This window comes from Nansenia antarctica (genome assembly GCF_963989245.1).
Source record: "Nansenia antarctica genome assembly, chromosome: 4".
NCBI lineage: Eukaryota > Metazoa > Chordata > Actinopteri > Argentiniformes > Microstomatidae > Nansenia > Nansenia antarctica.
This window is the reverse complement of record NC_137689.1, coordinates 53,985,185-54,004,925: the sequence shown is the minus strand read 5'-3', so window position 1 is coordinate 54,004,925 and position 19,741 is coordinate 53,985,185. Positions and strand designations below refer to the sequence as shown.

Genomic DNA, 19,741 nt, shown 5'->3' with positions numbered 1-19,741 from the left:
GGGCGTCAACTGACGGCTGAAAAAGGCGAGCGGCTGCCAGGCGCCTGCGACCCATTGTTCGTGCACCGCGCCGACGGCGTAGTCCGACGCATCAGTGGTGATGGCAATAGGGGCCTTGGGTGACGGGTGGGCCAACATGGCGGCCCGGCTTAGGGCGGTCTTGGTGGCCATGAAGGCGGCTTCCCTCCCGGCCGTCCAGCCGATGGCCTGGTTGGGGGATTTGTCCTTCATAGCCTCGTACAGCGGGTGCATGGTGTGGGCTGCACGGTGGATGAACCGGTGATAAAAAGTCACCATTCCGAGAAACTCTCGGAGTGCTCGAGCTGTGTGTGGGCGGAGGAAGGCGGAAACGGCCTCCACCTTCGATGGGAGGGGGGCGGCCCCATCTTTGATGAGATGCCCAAGGAATTGGATGGAGGGTAACCCGAACAGACACTTCGCCGGGTTAATGATCAGGCCATGTTGGCTGAGCCTCGTGAAGAGGTCTCGGAGATGTGCCAGGTTCTCTTCCTCCGAGGAGCTGGCAACGAGGATGTCGTCCAAATAGACGAATAGGAATGGCATGTCTCTGAGCGTCGAATCCATTAGCCGCTGAAAGGACTGGGCTGCATTCTTAAGTCCAAACGACATGCGTAGGAATTCGAATAGCCCGAACGGCGTGATCACCGCCGTTTTGGGAATGTCTGAAGGGTGCACGGGGACTTGGTGGTAGCCACGCACTAGGTCTACCTTTGAGAAAACCAGCTTACCCGCCAGATGCGCAGAAAAGTCTTGAATGTGGGGGACTGGGTAGCGGTCGGGTGTCGTAGCGTCGTTGAGGCGGCGGTAGTCGCCACACGGTCGCCATCCGCCGTCTGGTTTCGGCACGATGTGTAGCGGTGAGGCCCATGGGCTGTCTGAGCGGCGGATGATACCAAGGCGCTCCATGTTGGCGAACTCAGACATAGCGACTGCTAGCCTGTCGGGGTTGAGCCGCCGGGCCCTAGCGTAGATGGGGGCGCCCTTGGTCTCTATGTGGTGCTCCACCCCATGCTTGGAAAATGTGGGCTGTGTCAAGCTGGGGAACTCGCTGAGCAGGTGCTGATAGTTGTCACCCTCTGAGAGTGAGCTGGAGAGCCCGCCGTATGTCGCCTCACCGCGGACACATGCAAGTGAGGAGAATGTCAGTGCGTCCACCAGGCGGTTGTTCTTGACGTCCACGAGCAGTCCGTGAGCACATAGGAAATCTGCACCGAGGAGGGGGAAAGAGATGTCGGCCGTGACGAAGTCCCATGTAAACCGCTGACCCCCGAAACATAGGTCTACAGCTTTCGTGCCATAGGTGCCGTGTCGTTAGCGGAATCTAAATGTGGGCCATGACCTCCCCTGGCGGTGTCATCCACTGTCACAGGCAGGACGCTCCTCTGAGCACCGGTGTCACAGAGGAATTCAATCTCTGATGAATAGTAGCTGGTTTGCTGTGCCCACACTCATAGCCACTACAGAGCGCAGGCTTTGCCGTTTCCCGTCGAGCTGTAGTTGCAAGGGGAGCGGCACCTCTTCGCTTTCGCGCCAAAGCGTGAGTGAAAATAGCACATGCCTGGGCTAGTACGGCTATCGGTGGTAGGTGGGCCCTTGTTAGCTAGCCTGTCTCTGCCAGGGGGAGTGTAATTGTGTGTCGGGGCTAGCACTTCAGGGGTAAAACGCTGGGTAGCTAGGAAGAAGCGGTCAGCCTCTTCTGCTAACTCAAGGGGTTCAGTAATAGTCGTATTAGCGAGCGCTGTCTGTACTGTACATGTGCAGGCAAGAGCCGAAGAAACAGTTCAATAAATAGAAAATTTGGTTCTTCCGTACCTAGTAGGTTCAGCATCATGTCCATGTGCTGGGAAGGCTTGCTGTCTCCCAGCCCCTGAATTGCGAACAGACGTCGGGCTCGTTCTGACCGTGATAGTTCGAAGGTCTTGAGGAGGAGAGCCTTAAACGCTGTATATTTATTCAGGGCAGGGGGAGCTGTAATGAAGCCCACCGTTCTGGCTGCAGTGGAGCTCCCCAGCGCCGAGACGACATGGTAGTAGCGTGCGGCGTCATCTGCAATCCCACGGAGGGCGAACTGCGCCTCCGTCTGTGCGAACCATGCTGCCGCGGATGTCTCCCAAAACTCCGGCAATTTGAGCGTTATTTGCCATGTTCGGTTCAGTCTCGGATACTTCAACGGGACTGACGTCGGGGTCACCAGTGTAGTGCCGAGAGACGGGAGTCGGAGGCGGCGTATCGAATGTCACAGCTAAACGTTTATTAACAGACATGAACTAGTCTCGACCACATGCTTCAAGCAGTAACTATATAACTGATGTAACAACTTGAGTACCACGCACTTAACCCTCCGTGCGGAACAATACTCCCAACCCATAGTTTGGTGGGTGAATTATGTTAACCCACCACAGTGTCCACCATTTAAATCCAATTTAGTCTATATAGGGCCAGTTTCACAGACAGGGCTTAAGCCTAATCCTGGACTAAAAAGCATCTTCAATGGAGATTTTACATTGAAAGTGTGATTTAGTCCAGGACTAGGCTTAAGCCTTGTCTGTGAAACCGGCCCATAGAGTGTTAGTGTTAAATTAGTGCCACTAAGGTTATAATAGTCCACGGGTGTGTATCCCCCCGATACAGTTAGCCCTAACCCTAACCCTATGAGAAAACTGCTGAGGACTGTGAATACTGTCCTAATATTGTGTTCAATAATTCACCATTTGGTGCTGCTAGCCAGTATGTTAATGGTGGTCATTGAATTGATATGATGAATTACAGTGACGAGTTGTTTATTCAGTTACTGCTTGAGTGTGTTGTTGAAAATCGTTCATGTTCTTCATTAAACGTTTAGCTTTGTAATTTGATACGCCGCCTCCGACTCCCGTCTCTCGGCACTACGATACAAACTTAAAAAAAAAAAAATGTAGGCAGCGAGACACAAGACCCTGCAGAAAAATGAGCAAGCGAAAGTACCTCAGTGGTGCGCAAAAACGGCAAGAGCAATATAAAATGTAACAAAATGCAGCAAAACTTCCCAAAATGTCATATTTTCTCACAAACCGACCCAAAGCAGCTTCTGCGACTGACGCGGGTAGGGATGCAGTTAGCCCTGGGTCAGGGACGAACGTCGTGGATGCACCTGTGGCACCGCTGTGGAGGTCAGTGTTACTGCAGCAGGCTGACCCGGCCGAGAGATCGTTTTCAAAACTCAAAATGATCAAAAGCTATCTGAGAAGCCCCATGTCCCAGGACAGACTCTCCAGACTAGCGATTCTCAGCATTGAAAGCCAGCGCGCACGTCAAATGGATTTAACAAACAACTATGTTACATAGTGAAGGACTTCGCACAGACTAATGCCAGGAGGAGAGGACGTTTTGGTCATTGTTAAAGGTAAGAATAGCCTATTATTTTATATTATTCGAGATATTTATTAATCTATGAATCAAATTAACTCGGGGTGGTGGGTAGCCTGTCGGTCTGTTCTTGTTGCCGTTTGTGTATGGACATGTCACACACACAGTCACACATACGGTGTCAGAATGATTCTGAGCAAACGGCCAGCGCGCTGTAGCTGATAGCTGCCCAGGCCAACCATAGGGTCTATGCTGTAGGCTTTATGCAGCCTTAAAATAAATGTACCGCTACATCCGTTTGAGTTAACCTCCGTTGCGAAAGGGCCCCCGCCGCCACCTTGCGGGTGGGCCTCGGGATTTTGCGGTACGCCACTGAGTATAGGGTATAGTGTGCAAAGTAAACACCATTACAACCCTCAGAACTGTCTGTCCAGAAAGCTGAGTTATTATTGATTGAGTATTTTTATCATACTTATTGACGTTTTTTTGTGGTTAAAATTGTTGTGGATTTTTAATGTCGACTTGCCAGAACCTTTAACATTATCTGCGTAGCTTTTAGAGATTCTTTCTAAACGTCTGGCCACAACACTTGCTAAGCAAGTCTCTTTATCAAACATCGTGGGCCATAGCTTTTAGAACTTGAAAAGCTTTTAAGACTATAAATGTCCAGGACCAGAGAAGCTTGCATAGAGGGGTCCAGCAGAGTAGTGGCCATGTTGATTTTACAGGATCTCTCTGTCACTCTCCTGATAGGCCTGTACTGCAGCAGGTGAAACTACCAGGATGTCCATTATCACTGCTGATGTACACGCTGGGGTGCTGGTGACTTTCACACCGCACTAAATCATCTCAGATGTCACCACATGCACTTTACTTTAATACAGTTGAAGCTACTGCAGTTTGATCAAGTTTGAGTTCAGATAGGAGGCCTGCACACATGGTTAGTGGCTAGAGTATTTCAGTTACGGTTAAAGCATTAAAGTAGGCTCTTTTAAAAATATATGTCTTACTCAGAGAAAAAAGGTGTTGGAAAAATATTAATTGAAATACTTGCTGCAAAACAGGCATTTGTAATATATTGACCAGCAAGACTTTATAGATTAGTTAATGTTTTACTGGTAGTCTCAAATCTAAACATAGATCATGACCGACCTCTTGTGGCAATATTAGGTAACACAGGCTCTATCCAAACACATGGTTCAGTCAATTACATTTCTGGAATCCACTTACAGACTGGAAGGTCATTACATAATGACTACTTGGTACGTAGATTGTTGTTTCAAGCAGAACCATGCACCATTTAGTACCAGGTTAAATTAAATAAACTTAACAAATTGTGTTGAGTTACTAAAATAACTATCCTCCAGGGCTGATGTGTGGAGCAGCACTTTATATTTATATTCTAGCACCTTTCTAGGAGATCCAGAGAGACTTGACTGCTCTTGGAACCCCCACCCTCTCTCTCTAACATAAAAGGAGTAAATTCTTTAGACATTGTAGGTGGTCCCATTGTGGTGCTACAGGTATCATTTCATCCAATTCATTTGAATCAACTTGTGTAATACACTTTGGGAAAACAAGGGGGCTACTATTTCTTATACCACACAGAACTAAAATTATACCCCAATGATTATAATAAATTCCTACCCATTTCGCAAGGGGATTATTTTATGCAGCCGCAGCATTTCAGACAATGGCCTGTGGTCCTCCCCCATCATTCCAGGGAGACATCACTGTATAAGCAGCTCTGGCCAGTCTAACTCTGACATAAAGTTCCTTATGAAAGAGAACCATCCAATCAGAAGCTCTATACACGATTTGATTGGATTCAATTGGAGCTTATAAGACATAGATGAGCATCCACTATTGTCCCGCCCTCCAGATATTAACCATGAAAAAGGTTCGAAAACAGCTGAATAACTAAAGCCGTTGTGGGGCCAACTGTACATGTAGCTGTTTAACTGGATTACTGAAGAGCCAGCAAGACCCTCTTTCTCAGCACGTCGAAGACATACTATCTCAGTTGTGCGTCAACAACACAGCCTCAACTATGACAGAGCTAACCACGGATATTTTACACTGGAACCAATGTCTGTCAGATGCTATGTGCAGCCACTGCAGTGCAGCCTATTATACCGTGTGAACCATCTGTAAAACGCTAAGCCTCAGTCGCCAGTCTGAGAACAGTTTCGGGGAGAGACCACTAGAACGTACTGTAACTCGACACAGGGATTAGATATGATACAAGCAATACCGTAGGATGGAACTTGAATATTATAGTTAAAGCTCATCTACGTATCAACAAGTTTCCTGTTCAAGGGTGTTGGAGTGGATCTAAGACAGACAGACAGACAGACAGACAGGCACTCTGGGATGAGTGAAACAGAGGATTTCAGAGCTGTGCTTCTGGAACCAAATGGTGTGTTGTCCTGTCTCATGTTATTGTTCTTCCATTACTGTGTTTTCCATATGCAAATGTTGAACAGGTTTGATAACCGCATTTATTCACTGAAGGGAGAGAGCTCAGACAGCTAAGTAAGTAAACACAGAAAGTAAGAAAGTAAACACACTTGTATGAGTTACATAGCAATATAAATATATACTGTAAATATACAGTATGTCGATATGGCAGAGAAAAAAGGACAAACACTATGCTAAATACACACACTGAGTCTCTAACTACTGAAATAAGCTCACTACAACGGCACTGTCAACAATTATACAAACTAATTGTTTTACTCTTGTGCTTTTTCTGAATCCTTGGGACCATGCATTTTCCCAGACATTGATTTGTAAAGTGCAAATAGGATGTATAATTAAACTGCCATTTAAAGTACATATTGCTTGTCATCATCCATACCATAAAATATTGTATGATAAAGTGTCCATCGACACCATTAATCCAAGATATCCCTTTAACCTAACATGTAATTATAACCAATACCATGCAATTAGCGAGATGAGATCACACTTGTTTATCTTCTGGGGAGAAGAAACTGCAGATAGCAAATGTAAGACATGTGTAGGAAATATGGTGAGGAAGAGGAAGTTAGAGGACCATAAAGGCAAGCTGGGGGAGGGGAACCTGGGCGAGAATGTCCTTGAAAAGAGAAAGACTGTCTGCTGTCTGTTTTGAAAAGAGACCAGTAAATGTTGATAGAGACACTAGAAGAGAAATGTTAGAAAAATACCATCCCCTCTCTCTGTGTGTGTGTGTGTGTGTGTGTGTGTGTGTGTTCCCATCTGTGCCTTCAGTATTTGTGTCCCTGTATACTTGTTTCTATGTGGACAGAAATAAATGATTAAAATGTGAATGAAAGTATTGTGATTTCCACATTTACAGTCAACAGCCCTGCTCTCACTCACTCACTCATCCACAAACATACACACACACACACACACACACACACACACACACACACACACACACACACACACACACACACACACACACACACAGACACTCACACAAGCACAGACACTCACACACACACACACACACACACACACACACACACACACACACACACACACACACACACACACACACACACACACACACACACATACTACTCTCTGGCCAGTGATGTCAGCAGCGGGGGAGGGGCTTGTGTTATATGGTTTATTTGAACAATACCTCACTTCCTCAGAAGCTGCCATTGCTGAGCCGAGAGAGAGAGGGAACGGGCGTGCGAGAGAGAGAGAGAGAGAGAGAGAGAGAGAGGGAGAGAGAGAGAGAGGGGGAGAGAGAGAACTGCTGGGGAAGCAGGCAGCAGGCAGTAGCAGCACAGTGAAAGAAGGGAAGCAGCAGGAAGAGGATCTGTTTGCGAAGGGGCTACAGCTACACTGCTAGCAGGGAAGCAGCAGCAGCAACAGCAGACTCATGGCTCAGTCAGCTAACGGTGTTGAGATGGATCAGGAGCAAGATCTGGCCAGCAAGAGGCTCCACTCGAGGTAAGACCTGGGAGGGGGGGGGATGGGTGGGAGAGTGGGGGAGACAGGGGGTGAAGAGTGGACGGCACGGGCTGCTCTTAGTGGGGGGAGGAGAGAGAGAAGACAGGGACAGAGGGAGCGGCAGAAACAGGGGGGCTGCCAGTGCCGGCTCCAGCCTGCCTTGCCTGAGGAGAGGCTCGACTGGGGGGAAATAGCCTAGCTTTGTCAGAGTACTTGGGAGATCAGCTCCAGCTCCAGCTTCAGCCAAAAAAAGCCCCAGACCCAAGCCTCATTCCTGGCTGGGGTCCTGGAGATCTCAACCTCTCTTGGCTGTCCTAACCACTGGTCTGGTCTGGTCTGGTCTGGTCTGGCTCTGACTACCACTGGGCTTTTTTTAAGTGAATGTGCAGACTGGAAGGAGCCACGTAAGACGTTGTGGACATGGATGGGATACTGAGTAGAGCGTCTCAGCTGATTTCACACGCAACCACTTACACTCACACTCATATGTACACAGACTGACACAGCACACACACATACACACACATACACACAGCCCCCCCCCCCCACACACACACACACTGTATATACAGTACATACAGTGTGTATACACACTACAGGGTTGCACCACAGGGTTTCGCACATGTGGCGCACACACACACACACACACATAAATCTTTCCTTGTCTTTGCATACGTGTACAGACAGCTATAACTTTTCAGTGTTCTCTCTCTTTCTCTATACTCTCTCTCTCTCTCTTCCTCCCCCGCTGACTGTACAGTAACACAGCTGTGCATTTGCACAATGTTCCACACAGCTGTGCGTTATAGGGGATTGACCCTTTAAGACAGAATATAATGGTGGATGGTCCCCACTGTAGTTCTGAATGACCTAAATTATCAAGGGGATTATAAGAAGATTAAAAAACAATTGATGTCATTTTGACGACAAACTTGGACACACAAAGTATGGTTATGCTCTTGTAATTCGGTTCGGTGTCATAGGCTCCGGGGGCTACTTCAGCATCACTGGCACAATCTCTGACGTACATCTTTGTTTTTGCTTCACACATCACTTGGTTTACAAACAACACCACGCAGGATGTGACACGGCCAACATAATGGCCCACCATTCAAGTGTTGTCCACTCTTCCTCCTGTCCTCCTCTGTGTGTGGCTGTGACACCAGAGGGCATTGTGATATCACAGCGCTCTCACCCCTAACCCCTGAACCCCCCATGTGTCCAGTGGCTGTGACTGACGGGGCTGATGGGAATGTTAATGGCCGCTGAGGTCGCAAGGTCGTCCCCGCCCCCTGGGATACACTGCTTACAGTTTGTTTCCATCATATGGCCCCTCTGTGATCACTATCCCTTCTCTTTCTCACACACACATACACACACGCATGCACACACACACACAATCTATTTTGTGTGTAGTGAGGGCACGTGTGTGCCTCTGTGTAGTGCGCATAGAGCGAGTGTGTCTGTGTTTGTACTATATGTGTGTGTGTGTGTGTATGTGTGTGTCATGAGGGAGCGAGGCACAAACAGAGATGAGTCAACAGCAGGGTATTGTCTCTGCCGACCTTTTCATTTGAAACCAAACAAAGGCTGCATCTCTTTCATCTGTCCAGTATTGTGTGTGTGGCCCTGATAGATGATGCCTCTTTCATATATATTTTGCTTTGTGGACAGTGCAGAGACAACAATGGCTGAACGTGAAGGGAGACGAGTTCTGAAGAGGTGCTTCAAAACCCCTTTGATTCACGACAACGCAGGGCTGTACCTTAGCCTCTGTGCTCATTTCTGTATTTGAGCCATGGTTAACACAATGTGCTCATGGCCAAGTGGAGCAAAGGGGAAACACAATCCAATCGTAGTTATTCTTCCATTATGTATACGACTATATTAGCCAGACAAAAGCAATAGAAAGAGAGCATCCAGTGGATTTGTCCTCACATGCGTATTATATTATGTATTACACAATGAAATGTAAACGGCCTGAGGGCATTGGAAGTAGGTGGCTCTGTGTGAGTGCCTGTGCTCTTTGGAGAGATCAGAGACAGCTAGCTGCGTCTTAGGAATGCTGGTCTGGCCCTGAAACTAATACTTTTTGTATTGCTTTTAACAAGATATAACAATGACAATACAGAACAAGAAAGGAAAGGAGGGAAAAAAGAAAACAAAAAGAAAAAGGGTAGTCATAGCCTAATAGTAGAAATATAACACATTACAGATTGGGGTATATGGAAAATCTAATTACAAAGTAGTCCAGTTGGACAAGTTTAATGAGTAAGACTTCCACGCATCAACTGTACTGGGCCTCGCTTTGTTCAGTCTGGCCGTTGTTTTACTCTCAAGATTCACAATCCTCTGTAAAGAGTACAACCAAAAAGTGTTCATACAGAAATCAGGTGTCATCCAATGTTGAAGAAAAGTCTTTTTTACAGAGGTGAAACTAGCAAACAACATTTTCTTTTGGGTTTTACTTAAATCAAAATCAGAGTCGTCATTGAGCAAACATAAACGTGGATTAGAAACATAGTGAATCTTAAATAACTTGGACATCACAGAATTGACATGGTTCCAAAAAATGTGCCACAACTGGACACTCCCAGAACATATGAAGAAATGAACCCGGTGTGGGGGTAGTGCAGAATTGACATTAGTAGTTGGGTTGAGGTTTCATTAAGTATCTTCTATATGGTGTAGCATAGGCCCTATGGATGACTTTAAAATGAATTAACTGATGAGCTACATTTTTGGAGGTTGAATTGAGATTGGACCATATTGTGTCCCAATTTGGATGGAAATCCAATTCACCAGTTTTCCAGTTTTCTAATCGCGTCCACTAGATTGCACCCTGAAACGAATATTGAAATCTGTCTAGGACACCCTTTACTGGAATAAGCAAAATGCTGTGTCGATAGAATTGCGTGCCATGGCTTTAAATCACAGTCTATTTTGAGAGGCATTGAAATGGCAATGTTGTGGTACACATTCTTAATCATCATTCCACATGTTGTATTCTAATTCTATGACAATGCACAGCATAGAGGGATAGATACACAATGAGAGAGAGAGAGAGAGAGAGAGAGAGAGAGAGAGAGAGAGAGAGAGAGAGAGAGAGAGAGAGAGAGAGAGAGAGAGAGAGAGAGAGAGAGAGAGAGAGAGAGAGAGAGAGAAAAAAAATCTGCCCCTGAAAGGGACACATGCAGAAGGAAAAAACATTCCTGGAGAGTTTCTCTTTGGTTTCCCTGACAACAGGCATAGCCTCTGTAATTATTGCTGGATTAGTACCCTGAGCACAGAGTTACAGAGCTGGGTGAGCACTCAGCCAAAGGAACAGTAGCATAGAACACCTAGAACCAGAACGATGATTCACTTACTTTAGACAAAATGTACTAGCTAGTAAGTCGCTTTGGATAGAAGCATCTGTTAGATGTCACAAATGTAAATGTGGAACTCAGTCAAGAGAACCGTCTCATAGAAGCAGGATCATAGAACTCTGCCAGGAGAACAATATCAGACCAGAATAACAGGACTCAGCCAGCATAATGTGGTCCACAGTTTTAGTTCAAATTACAAGATTCAATTCTTCTCAACACACAAGCTCATGTTCAGATTAATCACTAACCACCAACCTGACATACGGTCTGCACAGCTACCTCCCCTAAACCGAATGAACTGAACTCTCCTGTAAACTGACCAACATGGCAAGCCAGCAACCCCCCACCCCCCCCAAGACTCCCCACCCGCCCACCCTCATCCCCGCTGACAACAGTGTTGGTCTGGGCGAGCGTGCTGTCTCCCTCAGAACACAGACGTGGTCGTTACAGGATGATCGTCTCCACACAGACCAATTAGAGCAGTAATCAGAGGGGAGGAAGGCAGGCAGACTCCACCTCTCCGCCACACAGACACACACAGACAGACTCATCTAGGCTAACAATGTTTGCTTCCCTCTTCTGCTTTTCTCTATCGCTGCCTTTCACATTTCCTGAATTATCTATCTCTGTGACTTTTTCACTTTCACTTTCATTTCCATTTTCTCTCTCTCTCTCTCTCTCTCTCTCTCTTGTTCTCTTTTTGTCTTTCTCTGTCTTTTTCACTTCGCCCTCAACTCTCTCAAATCTATCTCTTCCCAGTCACTGTCTGGCCTCCTTTCCAGGGTAAAGATTGCTCATGAGGGTTACACAATCAAAACAACAACCTCTCCAGCAGTCATCATGGCGTTACTGATAGACTATCCAAGACAATGCCACTTCCAGTAGAATCAGTTTCTATGTGTTGTTAATCTTACACAGTACTATGCAAACCTTCCCTACATGAATTCCCTTTACAGATAGAAGAATTGTGTTCTACTTAAGACCTCCAACATTGTTGTATGAGTGTTTTAAGTGAGTCAAAATATCCAAGAATCTTTTGGCCTTGAATAACTGCATTTTTAAACAGAATCCCTGGAATCCCTAAACACATACACTTCTGTTTTATGGTTCAGAGGCATGTCTGTGTTTTATGACACATTGTGACTGTACTTCAGGCTTTGACTTCAGTGGTTTAACCTAGTAAAACAAAACAGTGGGCTTAAAATCTCTCTCAGCAAAGTTGACCACAACACTTAATTGTCATGGGCTTCCATGTTCTTTTTCTGTCTCTCCCTCTCCCACGCTCTCACTCTGTTTCTCTTTAGTGCCTCTCATAGTAATTTTTTTTTTTTTTGGTGCGTCTAGTGTAGGTAGTTTCTCATTCTTCTGAATCTAAATTACGTCTGTATATCATACCAAAACAGGCGAGCTAACTTGTGAAGATATTCAAGGTCAGGATATGAAAAGACAGTCATTCCTAAAAACGTTCCAAAGTGATATACTCCAGCACCCATTTCAGCTCACAGAATCACAATATCTGAACCAAAACCACCAGACACTCCTTTCTACTGAGAATATCATGGAAACCCAGTATTGACTTAGTGTTGCCAGGTGGAGACTGACCGTGACTGAAGGAAAATATTATCACTTTGAGTAAAGTACTATCTTTGGCCTCCGTAACCATGGCTCCCCCTTTGATCCTGCTTTAAACACAATTTCCCTTCTCTCTCTGGTGTATTTCAGGCATGTCTATGGAAATATTTATTGGAGAGAGTTTTATATTTTTGGACTGTTTGAGACTTCAATCTCATGAGGTTTATCCTGGCCCTCTTGGCCACTTCAGCAACCTCACAGTACAAATGAGACCACTAATATCAAATGCCTAGAGTAAACATTGAACTAAACCTCGCTTGGTGTTAAATTCTCTCTTCTTCTCACCCACGTTATGATTTGTTCTCCCAAGTAAATTATAATTTATGCTTTTACCCCTTTGTATGTCCAGATTGTTCTTTTTCACAAACAATCATTTCTGTATGAAATAACACTGCACTGGTTGCAACGAAATAAATGTTCAGGCCAAAGAGAAAGCCCTATAACTATTGTCCATAAAGTAATTGTATTTGGCTGTTTCCTGTTTACTTCCTGGTTTGTGGGTTGACAGTGCCTTGATCATATTAGTCATGTCATAAAGTCAGTAAGCTACAACCGTCTCAGCACTCTCAGCTAATAGCCCTCCTCCACTTAATCCAACCTGACTCCAATGCTCATTGTCCTAATCTGAGATTAGGCTGTCTGTCAAGGTAATATGAGGTCATATGACCGGATGAGGGTTGGACAATCCATGGTCACAATGTTTATTTGACTTTGAGTTGAAAATAATTTTGCATTGTATATTGTAAGTACATAGTCAATGTTGCAGAATGCCTAGAGCAATACCCGGATCTAAGCCTCCAAAAGGGACCAAGCCTAGGGAGACACTGAAAATGACTGGCCAGACAGAAGATCTAGGATCTAGGACACTAGATGTTGTGTAACAATCACACAACATCAGAGCCCATTTAGGAAGGGGCAATCAGAAAGATATCTCCAGGGTATGAAGATGGAGCTCTGTGGTATGTGTGTGTATGTATGTGTATGTGTGCCTGTCTGTGTGTGAGTGATTGTATTTGAGAGAGAGAGAGAGAGAGAGAGAGAAAGAGAGAAGAGAGAGAGAGAGAGAGAGAGAGAGAGAGAGAGAGAGAGAGAGAGAGAGAGAGAGAGAGAGAGAAAGAGAGAGAGAGATGTCCATCAACCAAGCAGGCTCTAGCCTGGCATGACCCCAAGGTACCTCACACTGAGATCAAACCCTCAGTCAGGCAGCAGTCTCTCTGTGATCACTGGACAGTGGGAGACATGTTTCTTTGATGTGATGGATGCTTTGGCCCTGTCCCCCCAAAAAACCTACCCCTATCGCCAAAGATGCCAGTTTAGATCTGAAAGGTTTGAATTGACACATGGAAGATGGTCTGCTGTATCTTTCCCTCTGGTAGGCAAGGTGGGCTTTTCATGATCTTGCCTAAACCAATCCAATCCTTTCAGAATACATTTTATAAAGGGGAGATGTGTGTGTGTGTGTGTGTGTGTGTGTGTGTGTGTGTGTGTGTGTGTGTGTGTGTGTGTGTGTGTGTGTGTGTGTGTGTGTGTGTGTGTGTGTGTGTGGGGGGGGGGGGGTAAAATTAAATAAAATAAATTCCTCATGTGGCCCATGGGTGCCTTTGACCACTACCAGTCTAGCCTACGTCCTCTACTGTCCAGTGGAGGAAACACATAGTCCATGAGATGCTGGTCACAATGGTCCCTTCAGTCTACCCTGCCCTGTGGGGCTTATATAGTTACTGCAGGGTCATCAAATAGCAGGATTAGGGTAGAGTGCTTGGCCCACTGTGAGTCCTTCACAGACGAGCTGCAGGTCATTGGATTAAGGATAGGATTAGATTCTCTCTCTTCCTCTTCCTCACTATCTCCCTGCCTCCTCCCCCCCTCTCTCTCTTCCTCTCTCTCTCTCTCTCTGAGAGTCGCTGGTGTCACACTGTCGTCATCCGTTGTTCCCCGCTGTCCTCCATGATCGTCTCTCTCTCTTAGCAAACATGGCACAACATGGATAGAGAGAGCACACTCTCACAGGGGCATCAGACAAGGACCGTACATCACCGTTCACAAAGAGGACTACACTCTACTAGCTGGTTACTAACTCACCTGCGCGTTTGAGATGATTCTGACCCCAGAGTTTGAAGTGTTTAGTGGATATCTAAGAGCGACGTGTGTGCTGTGTCCTCACTTTCTTGGAAGGAGTAGTCTGACGTTGTCGCTTTGTTAGTTTGTCAAGTTTGGACGTTCTACTGATCCACCTGCATTGTTGTTGTTGTAATGCCTGACATTGTCTCGGTTTCTGTGGAGGTTTATAGTTAGGAGGACTGAGTATTCGGGAGTCCTGAGGAGCAGATGTTATTTTCGTCTTTGAAGCGCGTGCTGTATCTCCAACGGGAATGGGTCCAGGTTCACTGCAGCATCGCTGAGGCTGTGTAATGTAATGGACGAGAATCAATTGACTCTGACAAGCAGGCTGTTGGGCATCTGCATGCCTATCGACTGATCTTGGATACTGACCAACATCTCCAACCTGTGTGTGTATGAGGTGTGGCATTGCATTGTTTTTATACTGTAGTTTCATGGATTTTTTGGAATGGAACTTGCTTGGGGATACGATATATAGGAGGATTTATGAGCAACTTCCACTTGAATTCACACCCCTGAATTCATTATCCATACACCCCTGAACTGACTGTCTCTGTGCTGAGATTTAGTTGACTTTGACTGTAATGTCGTCTCAGTGTATGCCGTCTGAGATAGAATCGCGTCCCCTGACGGGGGCCCAGAGGGCGGTGTGCAGGCTGCTCCACCATGGCCCCCGACCACAGGTCCTCCTGGGGCCTCTACGGCTGGAGCTGGGGGTGTATGTGGAGAAAACACGCACCAAACACAAACGCAGGTACGGCATTGGTGACGCTCTACAGCAGCATCATATCCTGTCATATCATTATATATTCCATTTAGCTGACACTTTTATTCAAAGTGACGTTCATACATCTGTAGTATAACAATATAACTATAGATTCAGGGGTAGCACTTTATTTCATTCATGCCTAGGAGCAATATGAGGTATGTTGGTATGTTGTTTGGTGATTTCAACATAGCCTATATGATCATTTGGCAGACGTTTCGCTTACGCCTATGAATGCCTTTGAAATTGATAGATGATTTGTGTGCTGTAATATTAATATCATGTAAATACCAGGCAAGCAATGGAGCATGTATTAAAGTGCTACTGAGTCTGAAACATTGTAATCTAGATTAGATTGTAGGTTAATCCTCACTTCTCTGTACGCAGAGCTGTCTTTTAGCTGAGTATTTAGTTCCAGTTGTTTCCAGCTTCTCTCATATCATTCTCACACGACTGTGGGGAGGTTGTTGGAAACCACTCAGGAATGGAGCTCGCTGTGTGATCATGCCAGAGTTGTGTGGAATAGCTTTCAGACCGCTGGAGCTAAAAGAATGAAGTTTGCTCTTGTTTTGCCTTGGAAAACAAATGACTGGGTTTGACTGGGCACTGAGAGAGAGAGACCACAAGAGAGAGAGAGTAAGAGAGAAAAAGAGAGTGTGAACGAGAAAGAGAGAGAGAGAGAGAGAGATCCCAAGAGAGAGAGTTAGAGAAAGAGAGAGTGTGAACGAGAGAGAGAGAGAAAGAGAGAGTGTGAACGAGAGAGAGAGAAAGAGAGATCCCAAGAGAGATAGTTAGAGAAAGAGAGAGTGTGAACGAGAGAGAGAGAGAGAGAGGGAAAGAGAGAGAGAGAGAGAGACAGATAGAGAGACAGAGAGACAGACACAGATTCTCTTTACAGTTTTCAGACAGACAGACAGACAGACAGACAGAGGCGAGTTGTTGGCTGACTTACACATCTTCACTGACCAGACAGTTACCATGGTAACTAAGGCATTCTGGAGGTAGAGAGAGTATGAATACAGTGAGATTCCTCCTCATAGTGCTCTGACCCGGCTTTCCGTTAGGCGGCTAGTTATTCCTGGCAGAAAAGCCTTTCATTATAATTTAATGGTGAAAAAGAGAATACTGTAAAGAGAATACTATTTTTACACTATTGACAAAATCCAAACCCCTTGACAATATGCTCTCTTGAGTTATACATTGCAGGGCCTACACTGAAAAATAATATTTTGCTTGGACAATATCGAAGCTACAGTGTTTGGTTAGAAATGAACACCCTCTGGGTGTGTTTATACTGTAAGGTTTGGCCTGCTGTTGTGCATTGAGCTTCTCTCTTGTTTATTAGGCTGGTGATTGGAGACTTCTATGAGTATTACAGGCAAAGAGGGCTCTGTGGGAAACATTGTAAACACCTTCTTGTGGGTTTGAAATGTCATTTCATCGACAGTATCCAGGTGAGGTCCGTTGAGATATATATTGCTGTATGTAGATACTGATTATGATTAGCTCCAGGAGTCGGCAGGGGGTTCATTTTCAATGGGTGGAAGAAGTTATGGTCTGTGTTATTTTCACTTCAGTTCAGCTGGTGGAGGAACAGAGGGAAACACTTACAGTACAGAGCGAAATACTTATGCCTCTGGGTGGTTAGGAACAGAGTGAGCTGTGCAGGAATGAGCTGAGAGTGCAACGTTTTTCTCTCTCTCTGAGGCGTCGGTGTTCCTGACACTGTTGCCAAGGTAGCAGCAGAGTGACAGGGACTCAGGCAGCCACTGCTGCCTTTGGGATACCTCCCAGATATGCTATTTTTCTCTGTACGCTGTACGATTCCCCTGAATCACTTCCAGTAACAGACCCAATGTCACCCACAAGTACATTTCATATAACCAGGACATGTCCTCATCCTCATTTCAGCTTCGATATTATTTGGGGTTGATATATAGATTATGCAGTAGTATAGCCTGGGATATGTAATACATGTTTGTGGAAGGGGTTTGACTTGAACACAACAAACATTTCTGCATTTTGTTTTACTAAAAGGTCCAATTTAAAGACAGATGCACATATTTTATATTAGAAATTGACTCGATCCACCAACATACTGTACTGACCACAAACAACATCCAACAAATACATACAGTAGCTATACAGTACAGGGTTAGGGTTAGTGTAATTCAAAGACACATAACAGGACTTTTGCCACTCATTCTTTTCATCACATTTTGGCTTGAGTCTTTTTTATTGTTATTATGATTTATTATCTCACGAGACCACACAGACCTTAGTCGAAGGCTAACAATCTTTTTGCAAAATAAGCTTTTCCTCATGGATGTAGGGAGGTGTGCCCCTATCTGTCCAGTCACTTAATGTCTTGACAACATTTCTGTCTATTTAAACGACCCACCTAGCTCTAGAACGTCCCCTGAGGCAGTCGGTCCAAATAGTAACTAGAAAGAAACCTGCCTTTGACCATGACCCCTTCTGTGCCCTTTGACCACGACCCCTTCTGTGTCCTTTGACCATGACCCCTGGTGTGTCCTTTGTATTTGAGGGAACCACTGAGCATCTTTTCTGGGCCTGCCCTCACTCAGAATGCAGCAGTAAGCCAGGTTTGGCTGCTAATCACTGGTTCTTCGGAACCGCTCATCTCCCCGGACAAAATCTGAACTATAAGTAATAACACACCACCTGACTTCTCAAGCAATTTCTTGAATATTCCATATGGATTTGCTACATGACTGGATGCCATCCTCCTTTCTTATTTCATTGACATGTTTCAGACAGGAGGAATGATGGAGGGGTACAGAGGAAGAAGATAGACAGCACAGAAAGGCTCAGACCGGGATTTGAGCCACTGTCGTTGGGGTCGAAAATAATATTTTTAGCACATATTATGTGCATGCATACGTATAGTTCCAGTGGGTAAAACCTCCTCGTCAACCGAAATATACTATATTGAGTCCAACAAAGACCGGACATATAAAGTACGGTACATTGACATCTTACTGTAATTCAAAGATACATAAAAAGACAAAAGAAAAATCACATGTCATTGTCACACAAGGACACCGTTTCCTGATATCGCTACCGTGGTAACGTCACAATGACGCTACAATACTGATGTTGTCTCTCTTCCTTTCTCTCTCCCTGGTGTGTGTGTGTGTGTGTGTGTGTGTGTGTGCGCGTGCGTGTGTGTGTGTTTGTGTGTTTAGGATGGAGGCCTCATGTCTGGAGTTGGCTCTGGAGGGGGAAAGGCTATGTAAGGCGGGGGACTTTAAAGGGGGGACAGCGTTCTTCGAGGCGGCGGTACAGGTGGGCACAGATGACCTGAAGACCCTCAGTGCCATCTATAGCCAACTGGGCAACGCCTACTTCTACCTGAAGGAGTATGGAAAGGCCCTGGAGTACCACCGACATGACCTCACGCTGGCCAGGTGAGAACATACCTGACCACGGCCAAGCTTGATCATGGATTCAATCAGTCGCTGAGAGCTTGACAGTCTGGGATGTTAGCATTACATTGACATGAATTTAAAATAGTACGTTTTAAGTGTCATATAAACGTATTATAGCCGAATTCAATTGAGTCTCAGAAATCGACATCCTGTCCACAAACAAGGTTTTCCAGCACTCTCAGCTTCGACACCTGCTACAAGGTTTGTTGGTCTACTAAAACAACATAGACTCACCACTGGGCAGGCTGGAGAGGACTCATACCTTCTCTCAAACAGCCGAATTCTTGTGTCTGCGTGTTTCAATAATGTATCCCACAAGGGGCAATTATGTAGGCAGCAGTGCAGATATGTAAAAATAACCTATAAAAAATGTATTATTAAAAAAAAATATATTAAAAAAAAAATGAACTGGTTTGATGCATAAATGAAGTGGTTCACAAAGCATAACAAGAGATCAAATAGGCTAGTTGTTATTCATTATGGATATTTAAACACCTGCTTCTCCCTCCTAGAAAATGATGCTGAACAACCCTCTTGGTATTTAACTCATATGGCTAATCTAGTCCCCTGTGGCAAGGTGTGCAGTTGTTGTCCTTGCAGCGTAGCGATTCAACTCCCCAGGAGTCCGTTCCCTTGCTACATTACAGTCACAGCATGATCCATGGCACCTCCTCTTAAGACGGAGGAGACTGCTCCATAATCACATCAGTAAACTTCAGAGCCGCTGGTATGATGCAAACCTGGAGTTTTAACGGACCTGGCCAGGAAAAATCATATGATACAGTATAATGATAAGCCAACGAATGCCCAGGGTTTTTCCTGGTGATGTGCCCTGAATAATATACAACATGACATTGAAATGAGATGTTTCCTATCCACAGGACGATAGGGGACAGGATAGGGGAGGGGAAAGCCAGCGGTAACCTTGGAAACACGCTAAAGGTGTTGGGGCGCTTCGACGAGGCAGCGGTGTGCTGTCAGAGACACCTGGACATCTCCCAGGAGCAGGGGGACAAGGTAACACACACACACACACACACACACACACACACACACGCCTGCCCGCCCGCACACACACACAC

At 45.4% G+C, this 19,741-nt stretch overlaps 1 protein-coding gene across 1 annotated transcript in view; it reads left to right on the top strand.

Moving 5' to 3' along the window:
* Positions 1-7,100: 7,100 nt before the first annotated feature.
* The window catches only part of gpsm1b (G protein signaling modulator 1b), a gene marked incomplete at its 3' end in the record, with an annotated part of 28,306 nt that continues 15,665 nt past the window's right edge, over positions 7,101-19,741 (top strand). Inside the window, exons 1-3 of the mRNA XM_080530186.1 lie at positions 7,101-7,320; positions 18,417-18,638; positions 19,541-19,676. Coding sequence (XP_080386312.1) covers positions 7,250-7,320; positions 18,417-18,638; positions 19,541-19,676 — 429 coding nt within the window. The 5' untranslated portion in view covers positions 7,101-7,249. The remainder of the gene's footprint in view (positions 7,321-18,416; positions 18,639-19,540; positions 19,677-19,741) is intronic.